We start from the raw sequence: 24,759 nt of genomic DNA, 5'->3' as shown, positions 1-24,759 counted from the left end.
TAAATTAATAATCGATACTTGGTGTCAAGAATCGATGCAGTAGATCATGAAAATTAGAATCACGATGCATCATCATGACGATTATTTTGCACACCCCTACTATTTATAGTCCTGCTCTTTATTACTGTGTTAAAGACAAGGTTATTGATATGGAAGAGGAGAAAAAAGTCTTCACAGTTTATGTCTCTCCCTTTTTTAAGCACGTATCCCAGAACAGCTGAATTGATTTTAGCCTAATGGCTAGACATGATAAAACATAACCAGATTTCCCTCACTGGGAAGTTGTTTGAAGGAGTGCAAAAATAAGGAGAAAAAAAAAAGAATTTATTAAAAAAAGAATTTTTTTGGTGGATTATGTGGATTTACATGTTTCTTTCCTGTATCCTGCTTAACATTTGTTTTTCAAATTAGTTTAGGTAAATTAGCATACTCATTTAATTTTACATATAAGCAGAAAATCTTCATTCTCCTTACTGTGAAAACATCTGAAGAATGATGATCTGGTGCAGCAGCTTTACTATGGATGAATGTTTAGTTTGACAGGTAAAAAACTCCCCAAGGAGGTAATTGTGATGATTTGCACTGTGCATTGTGGTGGTGTATTTTAGCTCTGAGACCTCTCTTTCACCCTTTAAACATGATTGCTATAACAGCCAATGTTTTCATGATGCCTTGAGAAATAACCACCAAAACACAAACTAATTATTTTTGATTATATACCAGAAAAAAATAAAACGTTACCTGTCTTAATCTCACATCATGCTTCTTGTATGTGTTTTCCAGGTGTGTAGGCTGGTTAGGCCATAACACTTACCCGCCAAGATGGTGGCCTTATCTTTAAAGATTTGTGTGCGCCAGTGCAATGTGGTAAAAACGATGCAGTTTGAACCATCCACACCTGTGTATGATGCCTGTAGGATCATCAGAGAGAGAGTACCAGAAGCCCAGTCTGGACAAGGTTAGACAACGCCTCCTGAATCTAATTTTCATGATTGAAAACCATGGCCATCAATATTTGCATGCTTTGTGTTGCTCTGTGTTCCAGCCTCTGATTATGGCTTGTTCCTGTCTGACGATGATCCGAGGAAAGGAATCTGGCTTGAGTCTGGGAGAACCCTAGATTACTACATGCTGCGAAATGGAGTAAGACCAAATCATATAGTCCAGGGTGGAGGCCTGTCAATGTCACTTCTTGTTTCTTGAAGTGATTTGTATTTTTCTAGTGGGAGCTGAAATATTTATGCCTCTCCGCTTGCGAGAAGCAAAAGCACTTTACAGTCGAGCGGGATTAGCAAAGCTCTTCATGTCATCCTGCTTTCCCTCCTATTTTTCACAGGATGTCTTGGAGTATAAGAAGAAACAAAGACCGCAAAAGATCAAAATGCTGGATGGTGCTGTGAAAACCATCATGGTTGATGACTCAAAAACAGTCGGAGAGCTACTTGTCACAATATGCAGTAGAATAGGTGAGTGAATTGGAGTTAAAAAAAACACTGTTTTATTTTGTCTTACCACTTTAAAATGTTAAAGAGCTGGATTATTTAATCACTTGAAGCACTTTTTTTGCTTGACAAATCCAAATTAGGGTTTTGTTTAGAATCGAGAAGATACACACTTATAAAGTTCAAACAAGCTGGTGTGTAATAGATCCTCAAGTGTTCCTCTGAATGTCCAAACTTAGCTATTTGCCATAATAGAGAAGTGTTCCCTAAGCTCTATACTTCATTTTAATAGGCTGCTTCTGAACCTAATTGGGTGAGGAAGAGAAGGATGTATATCTGGCAGAAAGCTTTATTGGAAAATGTTTATTTAGATGAGGGCTTTCTGCTTGGCTTCTTCCCTGCCTCCCCTTGTGTTTTTGCTTTTCTTTCTGCTGGCTCTGTACCAGCTTTCCTTCATTTTAGCTGGAAAAATAAAGAAAGAGATAATAAGGGAACAAAGCTGAAGTGGCTGGGCATTTTCTCTATTATTTAATAGTTTGTAATCATTTTAAAGGGGATGCTTTTTGTTAATTTTTTGTAGGTATTACCAACTATGAGGAATACTCGCTCATACAGGAAGTTCCAGAGGACAAGAAGGAGGAGAGTACAGGGACATTGAAGAAAGACAGGACCCTTCTGCTACGAGATGAAAGGAAAATGGAAAAACTCAAAGCCAAACTTCATACAGATGATGACTGTAAGTTTCTGCTCTCAGACAGAGGCAGTTCTTTACATGGGCAATATGGCTCACTGCCCAGGGTCGCAATGATTTGGGAGTGACATATGCATACCAGAAGTAAAGGAAATAAAAAAACCTGTTCCTGTTCCCTAAAAAAGTCTTTTGGTGCATATCTTGTCAGAAGGGAGTGTGTAACTTAGAAAATATTTCTGTACAAAGATGCTGGATAATTTTGCTGAAGTCGTATTGTGCCGGTTGAATTTCAGATTCAAAGATTCTGATTTGGCTTTACAAAAGATTAACTCTAGAATTTATTTGGTGCGTAAAAACTTGTGGTTCTTAGATTGGTCAAACTAAAAATAGACTAATGTGATTGCACTTTTTTTTTTAAAGCACTGGACCAATTTATGCAAAAGTGGAACACTAGTTGACCTTTCAAACTGGAGCAACCAAAGGTGGTTTTCCCAGGGTTTCATTTAAGGAAAAGATGCCACTGTCTCCTAAACCAAATACCTTCTGCATTTCTAAGGTCATACCACTTTTCATATTTCATGTCCTGAAACTCAGACTAATCACTAGGGTGTAACAGTCAATTTCAGGTCACAAGATGGGAGGTTACATAAGTCACAAAAAATAATATTCGATTTTAGCTTTATTTTTTTGCTAAACCAACAATTAAAAAATAATTGCTAAAGTTTTTAAATCAAATTTTTAACTTTTGCAAATACAGTCAATGTTTAAAGAGCCACATACTTTGTTTCAAAGAAACTGTAATCATTGTATCTTTTTGTAGAACTTTTCGGGAAGTTAACAAAAATTATTGACTTATGAATCATTGTGAATAAATACTAATGTAATTGGATTAAAATTTGCTCCATCTTATTAATTTATAGAGTCCCATCAAAATGTTTTGTTTTGTTTTGTTTTTGTTGTAATGTTACCACCAATCAACCGGATGGCACCACTGTTTATTCTTGGCACCCGATGCCTTGGGTAAAGAAGTAATACTAAAGTGGATGCACGCTACTGCAGAAAAATGAATCAATCAAAAGTTCGGTCTGGGATTATTTACACTGTTTAGCAATGGCAAATATCTAGAAGGAATTTATCCGATTCTGTTTGTAAATATACACACTGAATAAACATAGTGAGATATTAACTGAATAACCCATTTAGCCATACTGCATGGCAAACAGCATAATTTCTCTGCTGTGCTCGAAAGTTGAGGATAGAAGGGCACATGCTGGATTACACTGAACACAAAGAGACAAATGTAAATACTGCATTTAATGCTGGCTTCACATCTCTGTACAATGGAAATCATTAGTGTCTCGCATGTTTTGTTCATTTTTTTATTTAGTAATCTAAAAAGTTCTTATTTTGCTTTATCTTAAAGATATATCTAAGTTTAGTAATATGTAAGACAACATCATTTTGTTATTCTGTCAATATTCAATACAGCACACACAATACATTTCCCAAATATAACTAAATACATTTTTTATTTCAACATATTGTAAAAATAAAATGTAGCCATCCATGTAATGAAAAGATTATCAATTAATCGTTAGCCAATCACTAAGATTAATCAACTTTAGATTAATTCATTATCAATGACTTACATCCCTAGTCTAGTATACGAAGAGTTTTTTTTTGCTTTCTAATTCTAGTATACCCCTTTTGCAAAAAAAGGAACTGAAAAAACTATACTCTTTTGGATTTCACAAAATAAATATTTTTTTCTTACCTGCAAACTGTGATTTATAGAGTCACAAAAAAAGCACAGCCAGTCATGTATTCTAACAGTGCTTACATATTATCTTGTCTGATGCTACCTTTTTCTTCGGTAAGTACTAGAATCCTGTCACACAGACAGTTTGGAAAGTTTGAAAGTGTAAACAGCCAAATGACAAGTCTTTATAACCATCGCTTTGATGACAACATCATAGCATCACAAAAATCTCTTTATTTAAAACCTAAAAAACTAAAGTCTCAATAAAGGATTGAAGGTATTTAAAGTCTACACGTTTATATTTGAAGTTATAATGATTGCTAAGACTTATTTCACTTGACAAAGTCATTAAATGAAGCAAGGAAATATATGTAACAAATTTTAAATTGAAAATAAATCCTGTGGCTTTTTAATACTAATGTATCTTGTGGCACCAAAATGTCTTACATCCCTTCTAATTACAAAGTTTATGAATTGTTACCTAACCTATCTGTCTCCCCCATCTTGTCATTAAAAATAAACATTCTTTCGCCAGTAAATCCTGACTTTTTCAAAATGATTATTTGAGAGATTTTCAAATTTTACCGTTACTAATTGAAATTATAAGTGGTCATAAACTTTTCAATTCAACAATGAACATATTTATGATCTTTTTTTATTTGCATGTAGTTACAAACTTTATGTATTGATTGTGCAGTGAACTGGCTGGATCACAGCAGGACATTTAGAGAGCAGGGAGTAGAAGAATGTGAAACCCTGCTGCTGAGGCGAAAGTTCTTCTATTCTGACCAGAATGTGGACTCACGGGATCCAGTCCAACTAAACCTGCTCTACGTTCAGGTAAAACCCCTTAAGCCTCCATCACTCTGAATAACAATATTGTGAAGGGTATTTTTCTTTTTCTCAAATATTTGACCATGTGAATTAACTGTTGATTCACAAACTACTCCATGTTACTATTTTGGGCACTGTAAATTTTAAACATTTCATTCAGGGCACTGTTTATTTTATGATATTACTTGATAGTCAAATACAGGTGCATTCATCTAAGCTTTCAATAGTTTCTATTTTTATTTTCTCTTGTGCTTTTATTTTATTAAATGCAAAATAATAATAAAAAAAACCTATTTCTTAATCATTGATAGTGCTTGCTTACATGAAAGGTAAAATTTATTTAAGCTTTTCTTTCAACAGGACTGAAAAATTTAAAAATTTCTAGTTTCAAAATGAAGATATAGGTCCAAAAATGTCTGTGCAAATGATCTATCATTCTCACATGGCAACAACAACAGGCTTGAAACAAAGATAACTGGACTTTCTTGGTCAGGTTGCCTTTGATTATAGAAATTCTATTGTAGATTTTTCATAGATAATAAGAGTACTGAAGTGGAAGGTTAGTGTTTTTTTTTATTGTTCTGTTTTTTAAATATGACACCAGAGCCGAGCATAGCTGTTCCTATTTTCCTAACTTTCTAATATGGTTAAGCTGTTTTGATGTCATTCCTAGATCTGATTTCCTATGTAGTCGGTAGACGCATGGAGGACAACTGTTAAGGAACCAATTTAATCTTTCTCACCAAATCAATGAGAAAGTTTTTCCTTTAGAACCCTGACCTAAGCTACTGTTTTTCTCCGTAGTGAAGGATACACTTAGTTATTATTTCAATGATCAAACAATGCACCTTTAAAATGTTGCTGTTGGGAAACTAGGGGAAACCGTTCAGTGATCCATCCATCTTCTGCCACTTATTCCATCGGTGATCCTGAGTCTATAGGCGAGAGTTGGGATACACCCTGCACTGGTCACCAGTCTGTTGCTGGGCCACACACAGACACACAAACATGCACAATTAGGACAATTTAAAGTTACCTATTAACCTAACAGTCATGTTTTTGGACTGTGGGAGGAGCAAACTCCATGCAGAAAGACTCTGGGCCGGGATTCGCACCCGGAACCTTCTTGCTGCCAGACAGCAGTGCTACCCACCACGCTGCCGTGCAGTTATTTTCTTCATTGTAGAGTATTGGAAAAAATTAAATGCTTGATTGTTGCGGAAAACTTCAGTGTCGGATGAATACGCATTTTGACAGATTGATTATCCATTCGTAGGTCCTTGTTCCCAAGCATATGCTAGATTGTATTTTGGAAGATAAAAGTTATTGGAGGGAAAGCCGAATGTTCATCTTTTCAGCAAAACTTTTCAGCTCAGTCCACAATATGTTCTCAGAGCAGATGGTACCATATAAAGTCCCTCCTGTGGATTGACATGTCCCACTGGGTCTCCTCCCAGTGTAATGTGTCTGTGAATCTGCAACACAAGAAACCCCTGAGGCATCCTGATCAGATGCCTGACCACCTCAAATGACCCTTTCACTGTGGAGAAGCAGTACCTCTGTTTTGAACTCCATGTGATAACAAAGCTCCTCTCTCTATCTCTAAGGCTGAGCGTAATTACCTTAAGGTACAAGCTCAATTTACGGTCATGCTAATCTGGACAGTAATCATCTATTTCTGTTATCTCCCCTCATTGAGATCAAGAAGCATTTACAAACATGCAAGACATACTAAACTATCAAGTTATCAGTTTTGTGTCTCTTTTATCAGTCAGTTTGAGGATCAGAAGTTTAAGTTGAAGTAAGCTAAAGAGCATTTTAGAGAACTCTGGAGCAGTGTGACTTTAAGGATTCCCTTTTATTAGGCCCAAAGGCATTGTAAAGCCCCATTGTATTTCTTGGTTTCTTAATCCTAATCAGTGGACCTCTGACTATTGACGTGCTTTTATGGATGACTTAACGTTCATCAAAAGTCCTGAAAGATGGCAAAAAAATTAGCCCCTCCGAAAAGTTTGGTATTTTAATTGAATAAATCATTGGTAAAAACATGTGACTCCACAGCAACCTCTTAAATCAGCCTAATTAACCGGTTTGATAGATGTGTTTGAAAGTGGGTACAAAGATCGATCTTATTGAAGCAAGAAAAAAAAGAAAATCTTTTGGAGGTATTTCCTAAAACCAACACATTGAGACTTTGACTTGGGCATGTGTTAAGACCAAATAGCCACAATGGCACCTACCCCTTTTACTCTGTATTTATATAACTTGCTTTTTTGCTCAGACTGAATGTCATGTGAGTTTCATGGCTCTCAAGTTCTATCATGGATGGGAATCTATTGGTGTTTTCACACCAAACACAATTATAGCAAATTTTTTGCATCAGTCGTATGCTGATGACAACTTGACATTTGGCCAACAATGCATGGACAACAGGGACGATGTTGAGCTTACTTCATTGAATCATCAAATAAGTGGAGCTCTTTTCCAATTGCCTGTTGTCTGTTCAGATTAGCATGGTGCATCTGGATTTTACAAAACTGAGACAAACAATGGCATTGGCATTCCCCAGTCAAAGTTCCCAGTCAAAGTTCACAGGAATGCGATGCTGAGACTACATCAACATATGGAACGCATAACACACGTCTTGTTGGGTTTTTTTTTTTTGTTTGTTTCTTTTTCTAAATAGGGATAACATGTAAATCACTTGCTCTATTTACAATGTTCTCATTTTGGCAGGTCGTCTACTCATTTTAATCCTTCAGGATATTATCATATTACACACCCCTATGTGGGAGTGGCTTACATTAAAATTCTTTAGAAATCTACATATTTTTAAACTATAATAAAAGTTTTTCAGTTTTGTTTTGGTGAAATTATAAACTATTCTAATATTCATAACTTGAATTTAAAATATACATTTTTCCCAAAAAATATAACCCAAAAATACACAAATGCACACACAGACTTTCATAGGTTGTCTTGACATTTCCCCTTATGTCCAAAAATGATTATTAAATCTTAAATTCAGTTTCTGTATTGCCTTTCTGCTTCATCTTCTCTCTCTCCATTTCAATTTCTCTCCATCTCACACTCATTGTGACACTGTTACGTACACCCCCACCCTCCTGGCAAACATTAGACTCCTAACATGCACATCATGGTCTCCTCTCAACACACTCATATTTCTTTTCACAACAACTCCACCCCCTGCCCTTCCATGCTCTCCCCATCTATCTTTGCGTTGTTCTGTCTCTCTCACACAGTTGGATTATTGCACAAATCACAAAGGCTATTCACATGGCAGTTGTACTAATTTGTCAGTGTGTCAAAAGGGCCAAATAGAACAAGAAAAAAGAGAGACTTTAACAAAGTGGAATATTCCTCAGACTTTGTGGTTTCTGACTTTTTTCTTTCCTTTTTACCACCTTTATTTCAGATTTCACATTTATTAAAAATACAGTCTGAAGTTTGAGCTTTCCATATCTGGTATTTTTATGGATATAACTTGCCTTACAGTACATGTTTTAGACAATTCTGACTTTTCAAAGCAGCCCTGTCATGATGATAATATAAACATGTTCATGGTATAGGAAAGCAATTTAAAACGTGTTTGTCCTGATAGTGTTTACTTAGTCCTTTTTTAACCTAAAGATAATTTTTGCACATCAGTAGACATAAACCTTATTGTACACCATCACCATCTGCTATATAAACCAACTTCACATTCTTAGCTCTTATTTCAGAGAACACCAATGGTCATATCTTTTTTTTGACTGCTACTGGTGTCTTATCAACTTTGGCTTCCATTTTTTTTTTTGCACCTTTTCAAATTAATCTTGGACTTTTCCTCCTTGCTGCATATCTTCTCATTTAGCTAATTTAATTTTACTTACTATGAATAACAGATTCCACATCCTCTGATACAGAAGATGCTCACCTTAACTCTGAGAACTCCAAAATACTGCAACTTTCCCAAATTCAATATGTTCAATAACAAACGGGGCCTAACAAATAAATAAAACATATAACCTTTATTGTTGTGGAGTTGCTGTATTTTTCTCAGCTTCGCTGCAATCCTGTAGATACCTTGCAATATATAGATAAATAAATAAAAAAGACATTAAAAGAACATAGACCAGGTTGTTATTTTTTCTTATAGAGCAGTAACTGTTTTTTTTAAGACAAGGTTAACAGAGTCAGCTAAGTGTAAAAAAAATATATGATTAAAATCTATCTTCAGCACATTCATAAAACATTTTTTTCTTTTATTCATATAATTTGCAAAATGTTATCCTTTGTGAAATATTTTGTGAATACTGTTGACTCATATGCACATTTTGTTGTGCTCATGTAGTATTTGTATTTAGCAATGCAGTAGCAGTCATTCAAACATTTCCCTGAAAGGCTGAGACTGCATAACTCTGCATTGCTGCAATACATTTGGCTCTTAAGAGTATAATGAAAGCAGATCTGTTGCCAGTAAATAATTCTGTGGTATTTGTTCTTCAAAGGTGTCTCAGAAGAGCCGGTAGATTTCTTTAGATGTACTGGTTTATATGACACAATCGTTGCTTGTATGTAGTATTTTATCAGTGTTTTGGCTTTAAAGGTGGGGGATTTTAACAATTTTTTAAGAACATGGAGGTAGATTAGTGAAGTATTCCTTAGAAATATAGAGGATGCTGCCTTGAAGAGTAGCTTTGTGAATCTTAAGGAGTTATCAAATGGAAGTCAGACTTTTTCTTGTGAATGTGTGTTGATGCTCGGTTCAGTTAAAACCTGCCGCAAAATGCATCTTCCGTGTGGTTTAAACCAGAAGAGATCACAAGAGCAAGCGCTCAACAAAACATAATTTTGGTTTCTCTGTATTGAGGTCAATAGTGAAAAGGGGCTAACATTAAAATCAATGAAGAAGGGTGACAGGATAGCAGTGCTAATGGGGATCTTATCAATAAATTAGAAAAAAATAATGAAACTGTACAGGACTCACCTGTAGGCAGTCAGTAATAGTTATAGCTTCTATAATTTTATACCTAATGTCTAAGAAGCCAGGACAAAGTAGTGAAAGACCTATGGAAAACTGCTAATGTTGCTAACAATACATTCACATGAATACAAATACACATTATTAAAATTCTTGTGCATACCCTCACGAGAAACGAAGGATTTTGAAATGAAGTCATAATGAACTCTATTTGATATGTGTAAATTCCATGTTATGACTCCTTTGATAGCTTTGAACACTGTCCTCACTTTAGTCACCTTTAACTAATGTATTATAATCCATTACATTGGAGTTCCCATAATCACTGATTCCAAATACTACATTATGATAACTCCGAGATCTTTTTGAGAACTGAGAAGTTAAAAAGTGTATTTAGCCTCCATGTTCCATCCATGTCCTACTTTGTTGGTCCATTATATACATTTGCTTTAGACATATGCAGAAGTTGAAATATAAAATAAATCTACTTCATGAAAGTGTAAGACATTTGGATATTTTGGTAGGTTTGGAGTTTATGGATCCCTTTTTAATTTCTAAATCTTCCCCCATTTTACCCTTTCTTTTGTCTCGTAGACTCAACATTATTTTCAAAGCACTTTGTCTCTATTAGTAGATTATCTCTATCTCTCCAAGTCATACTTACAACAGAATGAGTGTGTCCTATTATTCCTTGCATCCTAATTTGTGTAACAGCCTCTAGTGATAAGTGCGTATCAGTATGAAAGGCATGTGTAAGGACTAATTTTAGCACATCTTCTTGTGTTTGCTAAGAGCTTATGTGCTCCATAGTGAATTGCACTCGGCGAAGGACGTGATTGTGAGAGAACATTGTTGTCCTCATTACAGCAGTAAGTTGCTGCTTAGGCCTTTATTGATGTAATGCGACGTAAGAATAAGCTGAGTCTATGCTGTGTACTGATATGCCATTGCTAAAAGCATGGACGAAGTCTCTCTGACTGTCAGCAGGCCCTCTGAGCTCTTGAAGCCATTAAATGTGCAGCAGTGAACTAGAAGGAGAGGGTGAAGGAGAACTGACTGCCCCCTGGAGAAAAACGCACAGGGGAAAGCATTTGAAACATGTCAACAAAGACTTTTCTTCCCCTATCAAATTGGATATTTAATATAGAGTGTGGCTAAAAATGCCTTCAAACATTCAGTGACTAATGCCTCCTCTGCTAAGCAGGAAGAAATCAACGGTAATTCATTTACTGGCATGTGTATGAGATATAATTAATGCCTGATACATTACTGGTTATGTTTCAGTTATAAACAGAAATGTCCAAATATTTTTCGGTTATATTGTACATGAACACAACACAATGTAATGCATCATGTTGAAGTTTAGTTTCCAAGATGTTTTACAAATTAAACTCTGAAAACTAATGTGTGTATTTCTATTTAGCAGCCCTTCCAAGTCAATAAGGCAATCGATGCTGCAAGTCTTTAGCTGTATGTTTTTGACAAGTTTGGTCATCAAGCAGCTAAACTTTTTGCCCATTCTTCTTGGCAGAAAAGCTTAAATTCAATCAGATCTGAGGGGATATCAATTTAAATCTGATCACCAATTTGGAAAATAATTAAGCTTAAAGCTCATTTAGGAAATGAAAACATATTAATGTCTAAACCAGTCCGTTTAAGCTCTGACTGTAAAATATGTCTGGTGTGGTCTTGGAATGGGAACCTCAATCCCTGTCTCCTTGCCTTTTTAAATCTTGTACTGGAAAAAATCTAAATCTAGATAAATAATTTTTTCTTAAAATAAGTGCATTTTTTCTTCAACTGAGGAGGTAAATGAGACACTTTGCCAATGGAACAAGACATTTTAATCTTATTTAAAATAAGAAAAAAAAACAATTTCATTGCCTTATTTCAAGTGTATATTATCTAATAACCTTTTTTAAGAGTAAGAATCATTATTGCATTGGCAAATTATCTTATTTACCTACCCAAATTAAGGGTAAATACACTTAATTTAAGACATTTTGACTTATTTCTAGATTGTTTTTGCTGTGTAGGATATTATGTTATGACCTTTCAGGGGTGTCGTTGGGGAAAAGGTCTAGGAATATACATGTGTGTAAAGTTCTAATTTTATAGAATTTTTAGGTTTAAATTATTTTCTTTCTGTTTTACAGTTGTGCAGAACTTTTTATTGGACATTATAATAAAATCCTGAGAAAATCCACAAAAGTTGATAAAATGTAGAATTGTTGAAGGAGAATTGATACTTTTACAACCCATCGTCTATAATTTTCTGTAATGAGAAAATTAAACCATATTTAGCATTTGCAAAAGCATTTATCCTTGTCTTTCCTTTAGAAATACAGTTATACAATCTCCTGCTGTAAATGAAATCTTTTTTCAAGCCATGTTGCTTCTAAATCTCCCATCAAGGTGCTTGTTATAGAGTCCTGTCCTGTGATTTGGGGCTTTTTGTCGTGCCTTTAAAGTACTTTCCCTGTACCTCAAAACGTGAGCCTCACCTAATCCCTCCCTGCTTTCTGTCCTTGTGTCTCCTCCAGGCTAGAGATGATATATTGAATGGATCCCACCCCGTCTCCTTTGATAAAGCCTGTGAGTTTGCAGGGATCCAGGCTCAGATCCAGTTCGGACCCCACGTGGAGCACAAACACAAGCCTGGATTCTTGGAGTAAGATTTTTTTTTCACTCAAAGGATTAGCTAAAGCCACAATTAAATAAAATAAGAAAAAGAAAAACAATTTTAGAGCTTCTTTATGGTTAGCTCAGGACTCTATGTTAGTTAACGCTTCATTTAGCTCACTCTCTTCTGGGATTTCCTGCAGTGGAAAACTTAGGGCTGATGTCAGCTCTTACAATCCTTTTCTGATACATAGATACAAAGGCAAGAATTACCTCATATGAGGAGGTATGTTCATAGAAAAGGGAATGCCTGTATGCTAACTGACTAACTATGTGAAAAATGCTATTTATCTTTGCAGCCTGAAAGAGTTTCTACCTAAAGAGTATATCAAGCAACGAGGGTCCGAGAAGAAAATATTCCAAGTATGTGTTTTTGGTTTCGCAAATGTTTCTAAAATATATTATTAATTTCCTAAGTCCACAGGAATTCTTGCAAAATTTCCACTTGATATGATAAACTACGTGCATAAAATGTAGACCACAGCATTTTAAAGCTTTTCACATGCTTTAGAGTACCATAACTACAGTTTTGTCCATGCAGGAGCATAAAAACTGTGGAGAAATGTCTGAAATTGAAGGGAAGGTGAAGTATGTGAAGCTTGCCAGATCTCTGCCAACATATGGAGTGTCCTTCTTCCTCGTCAAGGTAAGAGCTGAATCATCAATGACACTTTTAAAACTCATGCATCAAATTATTTATGTGACTTTAAATATGCCTATTTTGCTGTAGAGGATAAACAGTGCCTTGTTTGAGTCTTCATACTACTTGGACTTGTTTGTATTTTTTTATATTAAAGTCACAAACTTCAACTGATTTTTTTTTTTTACTGGGATTTTATGTGATAAGACAAAATACAGTTGTGTATAATTGTGGAGAGCAAGGAAAACAATACAGGCTTTGAATAAGCTGAAAATTATAACATGTAAATGTATTCAAGCCCCTTTACTCTAACACGCCCAGATGAAATGGAGTGCAACCATTTTCCTTCAGATGCTATCCCAGTTTAATGAAATTTTTCCCTATGCGTAATTTAATCTTATATATACACCTTTCCGGTGGAGACCTTAAAGGCTTGATAGAGAAAACTGCTGAACAAAAAGGCCCATAAAGTCTAGGAAACACAAAACAAATCCAAGAATAAAATGTTGGAGAGGTATGAAGCAGGGTTAGTTTCTAAAGCTATATATATATATTTAAAAAGCAGTTCAATCCATCACCTGGAAATGAAAGAATATGGCACAAGAACTACCCCCTAACCTGATAGATCTGGCAAGCAGAAGTTTCCAGTGATAATCCAGATAACCCCCCCGGTGCACTACCATGTTACATGACTATACCAAACAGACCAAAAACAATTTTGTCATGTTACACCAAGTGTCTGGTCCGATAGTGTTTTGATCAGTTTGTTTTTTCCTACAGCTTTCAGAGGCATCTCTCGTTAAACAAAGCTGAGTCCAATATGAGCACATTAGCAATGCTGTGACTGCTAGTAGCGAGGTAGTTTAGCCATTTGATCCAGATATGTAGGATAAGAGACACATCTAAAAGTTGCTGGAAACAGCCTCACAAGGATTTGAGTTTGAGACCACTGGTTTAGGTCAATTTTTGATCCTAAATAGAATTCCAACATGTGCTTGATGAGCAGACAAGATAAACAAACATATGCACCGTCTGCCAGCAGTACAGAAGAACTACTTGAAAACCAGATAGTGGTCAAAGACAAACTAGTATTTATTAAATAAACCAATCCACAACAACTCTATGTTCTAGTGAATCCTGCCTATAGCGTCCTGTCAGAACATCAAGGGATTAGAAAACAATTTATAAATTGTAAAATGTTCTGTACTTATGTCATGCTTTTTCAAATCAGGAGACTTAACCAAACCGCTTTACATTATATTCAGCGAACCTACTATTAGTAGGCAATGCAGGTGAATTTTTTTGCCAAAACGACAATTATAGCCAGAGCTGTGGTTTGAACTGTCAAACCTTTGGTTGCCGGGCAAACTCCTGCATCAAACTGTTGCCCCATACACAGCTGAGCTTGAAAGTTCACATAACCTTTCATTATAGACAGAAAAAGATCAGGTGGCAGTAAAAAAATTGCAATTGAAAAAAGTAATAATGAATTAAGAGTATAAAAAATGGAAATCATTACATTTATTTTGTATATGTATGTATGTATGTATGTATGTATGTATGTATGTATATGGATGGATGGATGGATGGATGGATGGATGGATGGATGGATGGATGGATGGATGGATGGATGGATGGATGGATGGATGGATGGATGGATGGATGGATGGATGGATAGATAGATAGATAGATAGATAGATAGATAGATAGATAGATAGATAGATAGATAGATAGATAGATAGATAGATAGATAGATAGATAGATAGATAGATAGATAGATAGATAGATAGATCGTTTTTGCATTTGAAAGGACGCACATAATGGAAGACTTTTGATCAAATGAAATTAACTTATAGTGATAATGTCCCATAATATAGCCTTGTAAAACATTTTGCAAGGTGATATAACGGGCATCATCACCATAAGTTACTTTAATTTCATCAAAGGAGTCTTTACTTATTGAACGCCCCTCATAGATATATGTATATACAATGAAGCTCTTAAACAAAAGTTTTGTTGATCAACATTTTGAAGCAATCACTGAAATCCAGTGGTTACACGTCCCTCTACTCTGCAGTGAATTTGTGAACAGACATATACACTGTTCACTGCTACCTCCTCTTCAGTGAACACTGATGTTCATAGTGTATCATGAATGCTATTTTTTTTGCATTTTATCCCCCTGGATTTAGGACTTTTCTTTATTGTTTTCACACTTCACTGGAAGGTGCTAATTGGCTTAGCCTAGTCCTTCTTTTAAACTTCCTTTGTTCTTGTCAATATACACAAAGGGATTTATTTACCAACAAACTGAGTAAAAACACATTGAAAAACACACTAATAACTAATAATATGCTTGTAAGACATAGGAAACTTTCAGAGAAACATAGTATGCAACCAGAGTGACCTGGTGTATGATAAAAAAAGAAATTATGATTGAATATATTCATTAAATTTTATATTTTATTTTAGATAATTAAAATTCTGTTATATTCCTGTTCTCTTAAAGATTATTACTACTCTGTGCAGGTCAAACGCATACAATCCTGATCAAATAAATTGAAGCTATTGGTGGAATACTTTTTCAAGGGTTTTTAGATTTTCTTTTCTTTGTTTTTCTTTTCTTTTTTTCTTTTGTGGAGCTTTTTCCATGCTATTTGTTTGTGGGTTTCAGGTGATAATTTTAATTAGCACAATGAATAATCCTGTTACATATTTAGTTTAACAAATTAGAAATTCACTTTATCTGCAGAGGTTTATATTGCAATTTTGATATTTTAATTAAAATCCAAACCAAAGACATGCTGAAGCGAGAATTTCCAGGTAATTCTAACTGAGCTTTATCAGTTAAATGTGTTGCAGTAAAAAGGCATGTAGCATTGCTGTAGATGTAAGTGGCAGCTATGATTATACAGCTGCCACTTACAATGATAGCCTGTGTGATCAAATAGGTATGAAATTATTCTGGAACCTAAAAGCCCTGTTATCACCTTAAATGGAAAGCTTATAAGTAGTAACAAATTTCCACAAGCTTATGTTGTTTAAGTCCCCTGATAACACTCCCATTTTCTACCATATTTGTTAAATATTTGTAAAAAAAAAAAAAAAAAAAAAAGAAAGAAAAAAAGAAAAACTGCATAATAATACGTGACATTTTTGGCCAACTAGTTAAAGCTGTCAGGGTTTAGATGAAAATGTTTAATTTCATCAAGTTAACATGAAAGTACATTCACTCCTTATGTTCGAAAGAGAGAAGCAGTGATGGAGATTTCAAGACTCTGCTAAATAATTTACTCCCTCTGCACTCAACTGTTGATGTTTGCAAAAGGAAAAGCGCAGACCTGGCATTGGTGGATCGTGTTTTTTTAACCCACCATTTCTCATCCCTAAGTCTTTAATCACTGCAGGTTTTTGTGCCTGAAAGCTTTGTATTGCTATAAACACATAAACACAAAGAAAAAAAGATTACAGTTCATTAAAGCAATTGCATTCACTCAGTTATAGGTTTGCTGCAGTCATGTGTGCCGGTGTGTATGCTATAATGCCTTGATTGCATTTTCTTGCTCAGGCATGTTAATTTAAATGACACAATAAATCATCTCTACACTTAAAATTAGAAAGGATCTGTTTGAATGCAGCCATGAAAATTGTGACGTTTAGATAATAGAACCTGAAACAATCAGGGCTTGCAGGTATATGGAACAATGTTATCTTCTGCCCTTGAGTAAGGGCTCTCCAAATAAGACTTGTTCTGGGTTTGTGCTACTGTCTAAAGATTTGACCCTGGGATAAAATAAACAAGAGTTTGACTTTGTGTATATGTGTGTGTGAAGAATAACTTAGGTCTACCTCCGCTTCTCCACACACTGCTAATTTATTTTTTATCCCCTCCACCCCTGAAGGGCAGCCAAGTAAACGCACAGTGTCCAAAGTGAGCTGTAATAGATTATCAGTGGGCAGCGAAGCTGGTGGAGACTCCATGCTGCTGTGCTGACAGTGACTTAAACCTTTGGAGACCTTATTCAATAAAGCAGCAGTTAAACAAGCCAGAGCCATTTGGGCCACTTCATTGCTGCCCCCGCCACACCCCTTCAGCTGTTTGAGTCACATCTGTATTATAGCAGTAAATAAAAGACCCCAGAATTTTGCATTTTTAGTATGCATGAATCATCTGTGTAGGTGTTTAGCCCTGATTTATTTATTTTTTTGGGTCTGATGTTTTCCTTTCTGATAGGAAAAGATGAAGGGTAAAAACAAGCTGGTCCCAAGGCTGCTGGGGATAACGAAAGAGTCAGTCATGAGAGTGGATGAGAAAACCAAGGATGTGGTGCAGGAATGGCCTCTAACAACAGTCAAGAGATGGGCAGCCTCCCCTAAGAGCTTCACTTTGGTACAGTGCAACTCTTTTCTTCTATTTTTAGACTGCTCCTAATGTTATAGAACAGGGAAAATTAGTATCTAACCATGTTTTATTTTCTTTAAATATATTTGCAACTCATCCATTGTCATTACATTCACACCCATTTTAGTAATAACTAAATTAATAAAAAAAAAAGAAAACTGAAAAAGAAATTTCTTGTAGAATTATGTGAAAAAAGTTAAAGGAAGCATTGAAAACGTACTAATAATGGGTAGAAAGCCAATCAACTCTTTGAAATCTGTCTGTGTTAAGAAAGGCAGGCTTGCCCTTTCTCATTGCCTATTAAAATTGTCTCATTTTGACCTAATTCGTGCCCCTGAAAAGGTTTCTCAACACATACTGTAGGTATTGCACAAGAAACCTTCTTTGGTCTCTTGTGCAATACCTACAGCGGCATCAGAAAGCTTTAAAAATGTAACCTTTTTCTAGAGCTTTTCAAAAGTCTTGTCCCACTTTGACTAAGACATTTGAAAAGGTCTTCATAATAAAAAGCTTGTGCTGACGTAGTCATATACCATCTACATGATAATCCAGCAGTTGTTGCAACTTGTCCAAATGCAATGTTAATAAACTGCTGTATATAGAAGCATCTTAATAAAAGTCTAAATATTGCTTCTAAAAAAGGAAGGCTTTTCCTTTGTTCTCATTTCAGTAGTTTATAACATTTGTACTTTTTAAACTAAGAAAAAAACACTTTGTCATCTTAGTGCATGTCAGTAATGTTGTATATTTGTGTATTTGTTTTCAAAACTATTTTATTTTTCTAAACTCTTCCTTGATCACAACCTGCTGACATCAAGGTTTAGGGGCCATGCTTCTTGCTGTTCAGTCAGAGAAAGATAGAGTCATGAGAAACAATGATGGGCTGGCTGAAAGAAAAACCCAGAGCCAACTCAAACTTATTAACTCTTATTCAACCTGGATTTAATTTACTTTAGGTTTTTTTCTGACCCTGAGGCTGGATAAGACTGAGGAGGTGTCACAATGTCCATGTTTGCTGAACTTAGAAATTTAATGTTTAGAAATGCAACATACCCAGTTCATTACTGAAAGGTTCCAAAAAAAGTTTAAAAAAAAAAACAATCCACTGGATTTTGTTTCCTAAGTTTTGAAGATGTTTTGCTTCCCATCCAGAAAGTTTTCTCAATTCTAGTTGAGTTCCAGGCTTATAAAGTAACCCAACAAAAGCGTTGTTATGGCTTAGAAAACATGCAAATTGAACCAAAAACATTTCCACCACTTTGTAAGGGGGAGTCGTTAAGGTGGTTGTTGGCCTGCCTTAACAGGCACAACGTTTTGACCACCTGCATGGTGATGAGGATTGAGGTGATAGTGGGAGGGAATCAACTCTAACGCTGCATTTATAGCTCTAGGAGAGCTGAAACCTGAGTCCTCCCCCTCTGTTTAAGGTAATTTTTATGTTGTTTTTTTTGTTTTGTTAAACAGTGGGGGAGGACTCAGGTTTCAGCACTGAAGTTAATTTTCCCTTTCAAAATAACAACATGTATTCTAAGCTAAAAGAGAAATTCAGAACTCCAAATAATGCAGAAAATCAATAAATCTAAATCTTTTATCAGCTCCTGATACTCCAGATCTTCACTTAATTCTCTTATCTAAATGTCTTTTGGTTGTTTTTGAGATTTGTGTTTTTAAAAGAATAAAATAGAAAGAATAGGCTTATTTATATTGTGCCTATTCACCAAATACACTTGTCATCTCAATGCACTTCACAGAATCATTTCGATTAAATAATACAAACAGATTTGTTATAATTTTCTATGTAATCGCTTGCATCAAGTCATTGATTGTGCAGAATTCAGTCCTTGATGAGAATATAACAATAGTGGACATTTGTGTTGTATAAAAACTCCCAAGTTCAATAATTTGTAAACTGAGCAGCACCTCCTTCCTCTCTTCTCACTGCTCTCTAACCCAAGTCTCAGAATAATTAATTGCTCTCTCTATAGCCTCTCCAATACAGAGCAAATGCCAAAATAACCACTTTCCTGGGAAGGGACGCAACTTCATATGTTGATGGACACAATAATAGGTCTATAGCCCACCTTCTCTTCCAGTTGTAATGCCTGATGCCAGGGCAAGTCCCACTTCTCCTCCTTCTCTGATTGAGTGGGATATTGGGTGGCTTGGTGAGAGGCGGCACAGCGGAGCTACTAAAAGCTAACAGCAGACTCAGACTGTTGGTGTAAAAAAATGTGAGCAGGGTGATCTCCAGACAGACAAATGCAATGAAAAATGAAGTGTACAAGCAAGCAAGAAAAAAAGAAAGACATACAAAACACTTTAAAGAATAAAATGGATTAAAAAAGATAAACTTGGGCCTGAGTGGTATCTGCTAAAACATTCTGTTTGCCTATGCACAAGTCAAAGGTCTGTTTTTCATTTGATAACTTGTTGAAATATAGTTCAGGTAAATTCTAGCAGCTTATTCTTTCTGTGACTAGTTCCTGTACATTAACAAAATAATAAATTGATGACTAAATATTGTAATTTTAATCACAAATATAGTATGATACATATTAATATATTTAGAGGTTTCTATTGTGTAAAATATATACCTTATTTTGAGAATCCATAGAAAAATAAACAATTTAATTTAACTAAACTTTGATGCAAAATAAGACAAAGTAGTCTTTGGCAGTTAGCTGTCCACCATTTATGTCTAATTATTTGCAAGAGTAAGCTAATGTAATCTTTCAAATGCATTTTAACTGTATTATTTAACAAAGGGCATCAGTTACAGATATATTGTTTAACCTATAAATGATCCAGAGACCATGACAAGGCACCACTTCTAAGATTTAATTATAAAAGAGACATAACAATAATCAAATAAAATAATGTTTTTCCAATGTTGGCTGCTTTAGAAAGACCTAGATTCAGCAGATGCAGTGTTTTATATATAAAAAAAAAAATCTGTCAGTCGCAATAGCTTATTTGCAATATATGCTTTCTTACTGCACAACACTTCACTGCTGAAAAGCATTTTGAAGTTTGTTTAGATTGTTACAGAACTCAATCACTCTCTGGTAGCATGTATTCGGCTTAACAGAAGCTAAACTTTAATTCTTTATATGACATTGCGGCACCAAATTTTTTAGGATGTGATACAATTAAAGGATGTGCTACAAAATTATGTAAGCAAGGGAAATCTTAATTAACAAAATTACTAGGATATTATTTTTTTAAATCTGAAACAAGGGTGGATTTTTCATAGATGGATCGCAAACATACAGAAATGGAAATTTGCCACTGGGTTTAGAAAAAGTAGATAAGCTGCAGGGATTATTCTGTGAGACACAGAACTTTAATGCATTTGAAAATGTATCGAAAGATCTAAAGATCAGAGTTTGTAGAAAAGACTCAGAACATTTTACAGTAGACGACACTTTGTAAAGAAAAATAGTTCTTCAAATAAAGTGTTTTACCCTCAAGCAGCACTAGGCTTTCATTAACCTGTCTGCTTTGCTGCTGATTCACCCATATTTACCCACTGTGGTTTAAATTATGTTCAAATTATAATTTCATCCAAAATATTTTTTACTCTGTTCAAAATAATTACACCTGAGTCACAAGTTTCTCTATACAGAAAGAACTAAAGCTATTATTACTAAATAATTTTCCTATTTCTTTACTAATAAATACATTTTATGAGGTGTGTTAAATTCGTTTCCCCTGCACCTTATTAAGTCATGCTCTATAAATCAATAATAGCTTTATTATGGATTTATAACGCTATTCGTTTTGATTTCTTTGCATTTGCAAACGTATTTACCTGGTCTCTAAGTTCAGGTGTGAATTTTATATCAACGTAACTATATATTCTTAGAAAAATATTCCCTTTGAACTTTAATGTAGATAAATTGAGGCAGAACAACAAAATTCAGATTACAGCTCCTATTGGTATACGTGGATAAATAAACAAAAACATATTTAAATTTAATTCACTCATGGTTCAGCACTCAGTCTCCCTGCTTTTTGCTTACCGTATGTTTTTGTGCATATTATAATTGCGTTATCACCCTACTAAGACAGCACAGTAGTAGTTGCCAACTATTATCCTTGAGTTAAAAAAAGAATTAAGAGGAAAATTAGTGAAATTTAGATCAATTAACTGTGAGCTGGAGGGTGTATTTTATTAAAAGATCAGGCTAACAAAAAATACACATTGAAAAAAATAAAATCTCATAAGGTATTTTTGCCAGTAGGCATTTTGATGAAAAATACTCACTCTGGGTTTTTTTGGAAATACTTTGAAGTAGACATTTCTCCGATTCACCACATCTCTTATATGAAATTGGCTCTTTGGAGAAATGGAATGCTCAACAGAACATAGTCTCATTCCTTGATAGTTAAAAATGATGAAAGTCCTGCCAGATTTATTTACGAACCTCACCCTCTGTGATGCATTTTCTCATCTCAGCACACATTGCCTCACTCCCTCCCTCTAGTTAAAGCTAAACCTTTTTGCATCTAGCCAGATGACAGCACCCTGTAGCTTAAACAAACTGTTTTATCTCTTATTAAACAAGGATTTTGGAGAATATCAGGAGAGTTACTACTCAGTCCAGACAACAGAAGGAGAACAGATATCCCAGCTTATTGCAGGATACATTGACATCATTCTTAAAAAGGTAAGTGGATAAAAATAATAGTGAATTAAAATAATGCAATATACTTTGCATTTAAGAGTCTATCCAAATAATCAGCAGTGTTTACTAATATCCTCTCAATACAGAAGCAGAGTAAAGATCGATTTGGCCTCGAGGGGGACGAAGAATCCACAATGCTGGAGGAATCCGTTTCCCCTAAGAAGTGAGTAGCATTTATATAGTACTCTGCGGTAAAGTGTTGACAGCACTGATTTATTAGTACAGCACAAAAGTGATGATGCTATTAAACCTTACAGATAGATTCAAATCTTTTAGGGGGCAAAATACGTCAGATTCAACACAAAAGCAGCACTTTAAATTTTAAGATAATTCTTTATATGTTGTTTAAGTGTTAATTTCTTACAATTTTGTGGTTAACTAGCCTTAACTTACAGTTAGGGGAAATAAAATTAGCATAGAATTGACATAATAACAAAATCACTTCAAAGATAAGAAGCAGAAAGGAAGTTTTAAGACCTTTTTCTTATACCAGTGTTTTTCACTTCTAGCTTCTGAGCCAGATAATAACTCTAATCTAAGCTGCAAAAGTTTCAGTTATACAAATAGTGCTAAAAAGGCAGTTGAACAAAATATTGGTAAAACATAAACAAATATCTTGTCTAACATTTCTCAATTCATGACAACTGCATTTATTCTTTGTAATACCTTTGTAATATTGTGTCAATAACATTGAATTGTAATATATATAATTATATATGTTGTACACTCTGCTTTTATCTTGGTTTTTGTCTTGTTCTTTTTACTCCTTTAGCCTTTTCTAAATACTGCTCCAACTCAATTAGCATGTAGTAACAAAAGAGATTTGCTTGCATTGTGTCGTTAACTCTGCAGCAATCCCTGATACTGAGAATGCATGCAGCAACAGTGGCAGCCGAAATAGCACAATGAGAAGGGAATGCATTAGGCTATGCACATTTTGAAAGAAGCCAATTAAATCTAAGATAGCATTAAAGACTTCATTTAAATTACCTCCCCTTCATTGTTGGCATTAGTGTTAAAATCCCCCAATACAGTATATTAGATTGGAAATCTGAAAACTTATTTAAAAAAAATAGAGTACAGAATACAAAATAGAGACAAGTGGTTTTGGTGCTCAAAAATATGGGTGGGGTAACTAACGGTTAAAGGTTAGAAGAATGTCAAAATTTGAAGAACTAGTCATTGCCTCATATGCATAAAACAATTTGAGGTAAGACTATATAAATGAATTTAAATATCACAAATCAGTCATCAACTAACTCTTTGAGGAGAGACGCATTTTAATTATCATTTTTTTTGCTTAATTTGAGTCCTACTCATTTTAATGAAATTGTTATGATTTACTCCTCTAAGGTTATTTTCTAAATTAATTCTATGTTGGAAAGACACTGTCTGAATGGGGTAAAGAGCGGGTAACAGTAGAGTAGCTGCAGAAAGGTGTGTTAAACAATATCTCTGTTTCCTGGTCTAGACTCAGATTTTTGGAGGACTAATCATGTCAGCCAGATTGTTAGAAAGAAGGGCTACACCCTCCAAAATGTGTTTTAATTGTTTTGGAAGTGTACTAAGCATTTAAAAATTTAAAAAAGGTGTATTTGATGGTTATTATTTCAAGACTGTATTTCCTATCCTTTCCTATATTATGTTCTTCAATCTGTACATCTGTCCATCCGCCTGTATATCCAACATCCACTTGTCTATTCTTCTACGAACTATATATCCATCCATTCATCCACTCTTTGGTAGGTTTAATTTTGAATAGCTGTCATAAATAAGAATATCTTCCACTGTTTCATGGTGAGGGTTGGAAATCTGCCATTTGAGGGTTTCAAAATGCATAAAGCAAAGCTCAGATCTTTTGGAATTTGAGTCTTGAAAACTGTGGACTTTTGCGATTAAAGCTGCTGGCTGAGCCTTCATTAACTCAAGGAGTGTTGATTAATTAAGCCTCACAGGATTTCACTGCTGAAAAATGTCATATCTAATGTATCTCTACAAGGTCACCTCATCTGTCCAATTCAACTGTAAACTCATCATTTAGACTCACATCTGAGTAGATTGGGATGTCACATGATTAGTGGGATATTTCAGGCAATAGTAATTTCTCAAATAGAGATGCCCTTTCTTCTAAGCATCAGTTAGATGCAATGAGTGAAACATATTCATATCTCTGTAAGATTATTTGTGTTCATAGCTACACTTCTAAACAACAGCAATAGGTGTTGCCAATGTGCAATAAAGGATGCCAAAGAGAGCCCCCCAAAGCATACACCTGTATATCCTCTTCGTATCAATACTGTGGAAAGTCTCCTCTTACTATATCTCGCTGCAGTCCTTTCTACTACCATCTGGAAGTATAGACACATAAACAATGGAGACATCCACGTAACAGATCAAGGATGGTGTAGAAAGGAGGCAGGAAGAGGACATTCATGAAATAGGGGATCAAAATAGCTTTATATGGCTATTTATTCTATAGTCCCCAATAGGAGTGGAGTGTAAATTGGAAGTGTAGTTTGAAACATGTATAGTCAGTGGAAATATGTAAGGCTCCTGCTAAAACTAATGATAAATTATTGTGCCATATTTCCAGTGTGCATGGGCCAGCTGATTCATTTTGGTGTTTCCATTGCAAAG

At 34.9% G+C, this 24,759-nt stretch overlaps 1 protein-coding gene across 2 annotated transcripts in view; it reads left to right on the top strand.

Annotated features, from left to right (window-relative positions):
* The window catches only part of tln2b (talin 2b), a 138,493-nt gene that overhangs the window by 51,521 nt on the left and 62,213 nt on the right, over positions 1 to 24,759 (top strand). For both annotated transcript variants that reach the window (XM_038268820.1, XM_038268819.1), the window contains exons 2-12: positions 784 to 958; positions 1,046 to 1,143; positions 1,337 to 1,466; positions 2,023 to 2,178; positions 4,590 to 4,732; positions 12,254 to 12,381; positions 12,692 to 12,755; positions 12,934 to 13,038; positions 17,267 to 17,422; positions 22,003 to 22,104; positions 22,209 to 22,285. In XM_038268820.1, coding sequence (XP_038124748.1) covers positions 823 to 958; positions 1,046 to 1,143; positions 1,337 to 1,466; positions 2,023 to 2,178; positions 4,590 to 4,732; positions 12,254 to 12,381; positions 12,692 to 12,755; positions 12,934 to 13,038; positions 17,267 to 17,422; positions 22,003 to 22,104; positions 22,209 to 22,285 — 1,295 coding nt within the window. In that variant the 5' untranslated portion in view covers positions 784 to 822. The remainder of the gene's footprint in view (positions 1 to 783; positions 959 to 1,045; positions 1,144 to 1,336; positions 1,467 to 2,022; positions 2,179 to 4,589; positions 4,733 to 12,253; positions 12,382 to 12,691; positions 12,756 to 12,933; positions 13,039 to 17,266; positions 17,423 to 22,002; positions 22,105 to 22,208; positions 22,286 to 24,759) is intronic.

Source organism: Cyprinodon tularosa, unplaced genomic scaffold (assembly GCF_016077235.1).
Source record: "Cyprinodon tularosa strain WSP-4 unplaced genomic scaffold, ASM1607723v1 ctg71, whole genome shotgun sequence".
Taxonomy (NCBI): Eukaryota; Metazoa; Chordata; class Actinopteri; order Cyprinodontiformes; family Cyprinodontidae; genus Cyprinodon; species Cyprinodon tularosa.
This window is presented reverse-complemented; position numbering and strand designations above follow the sequence as displayed.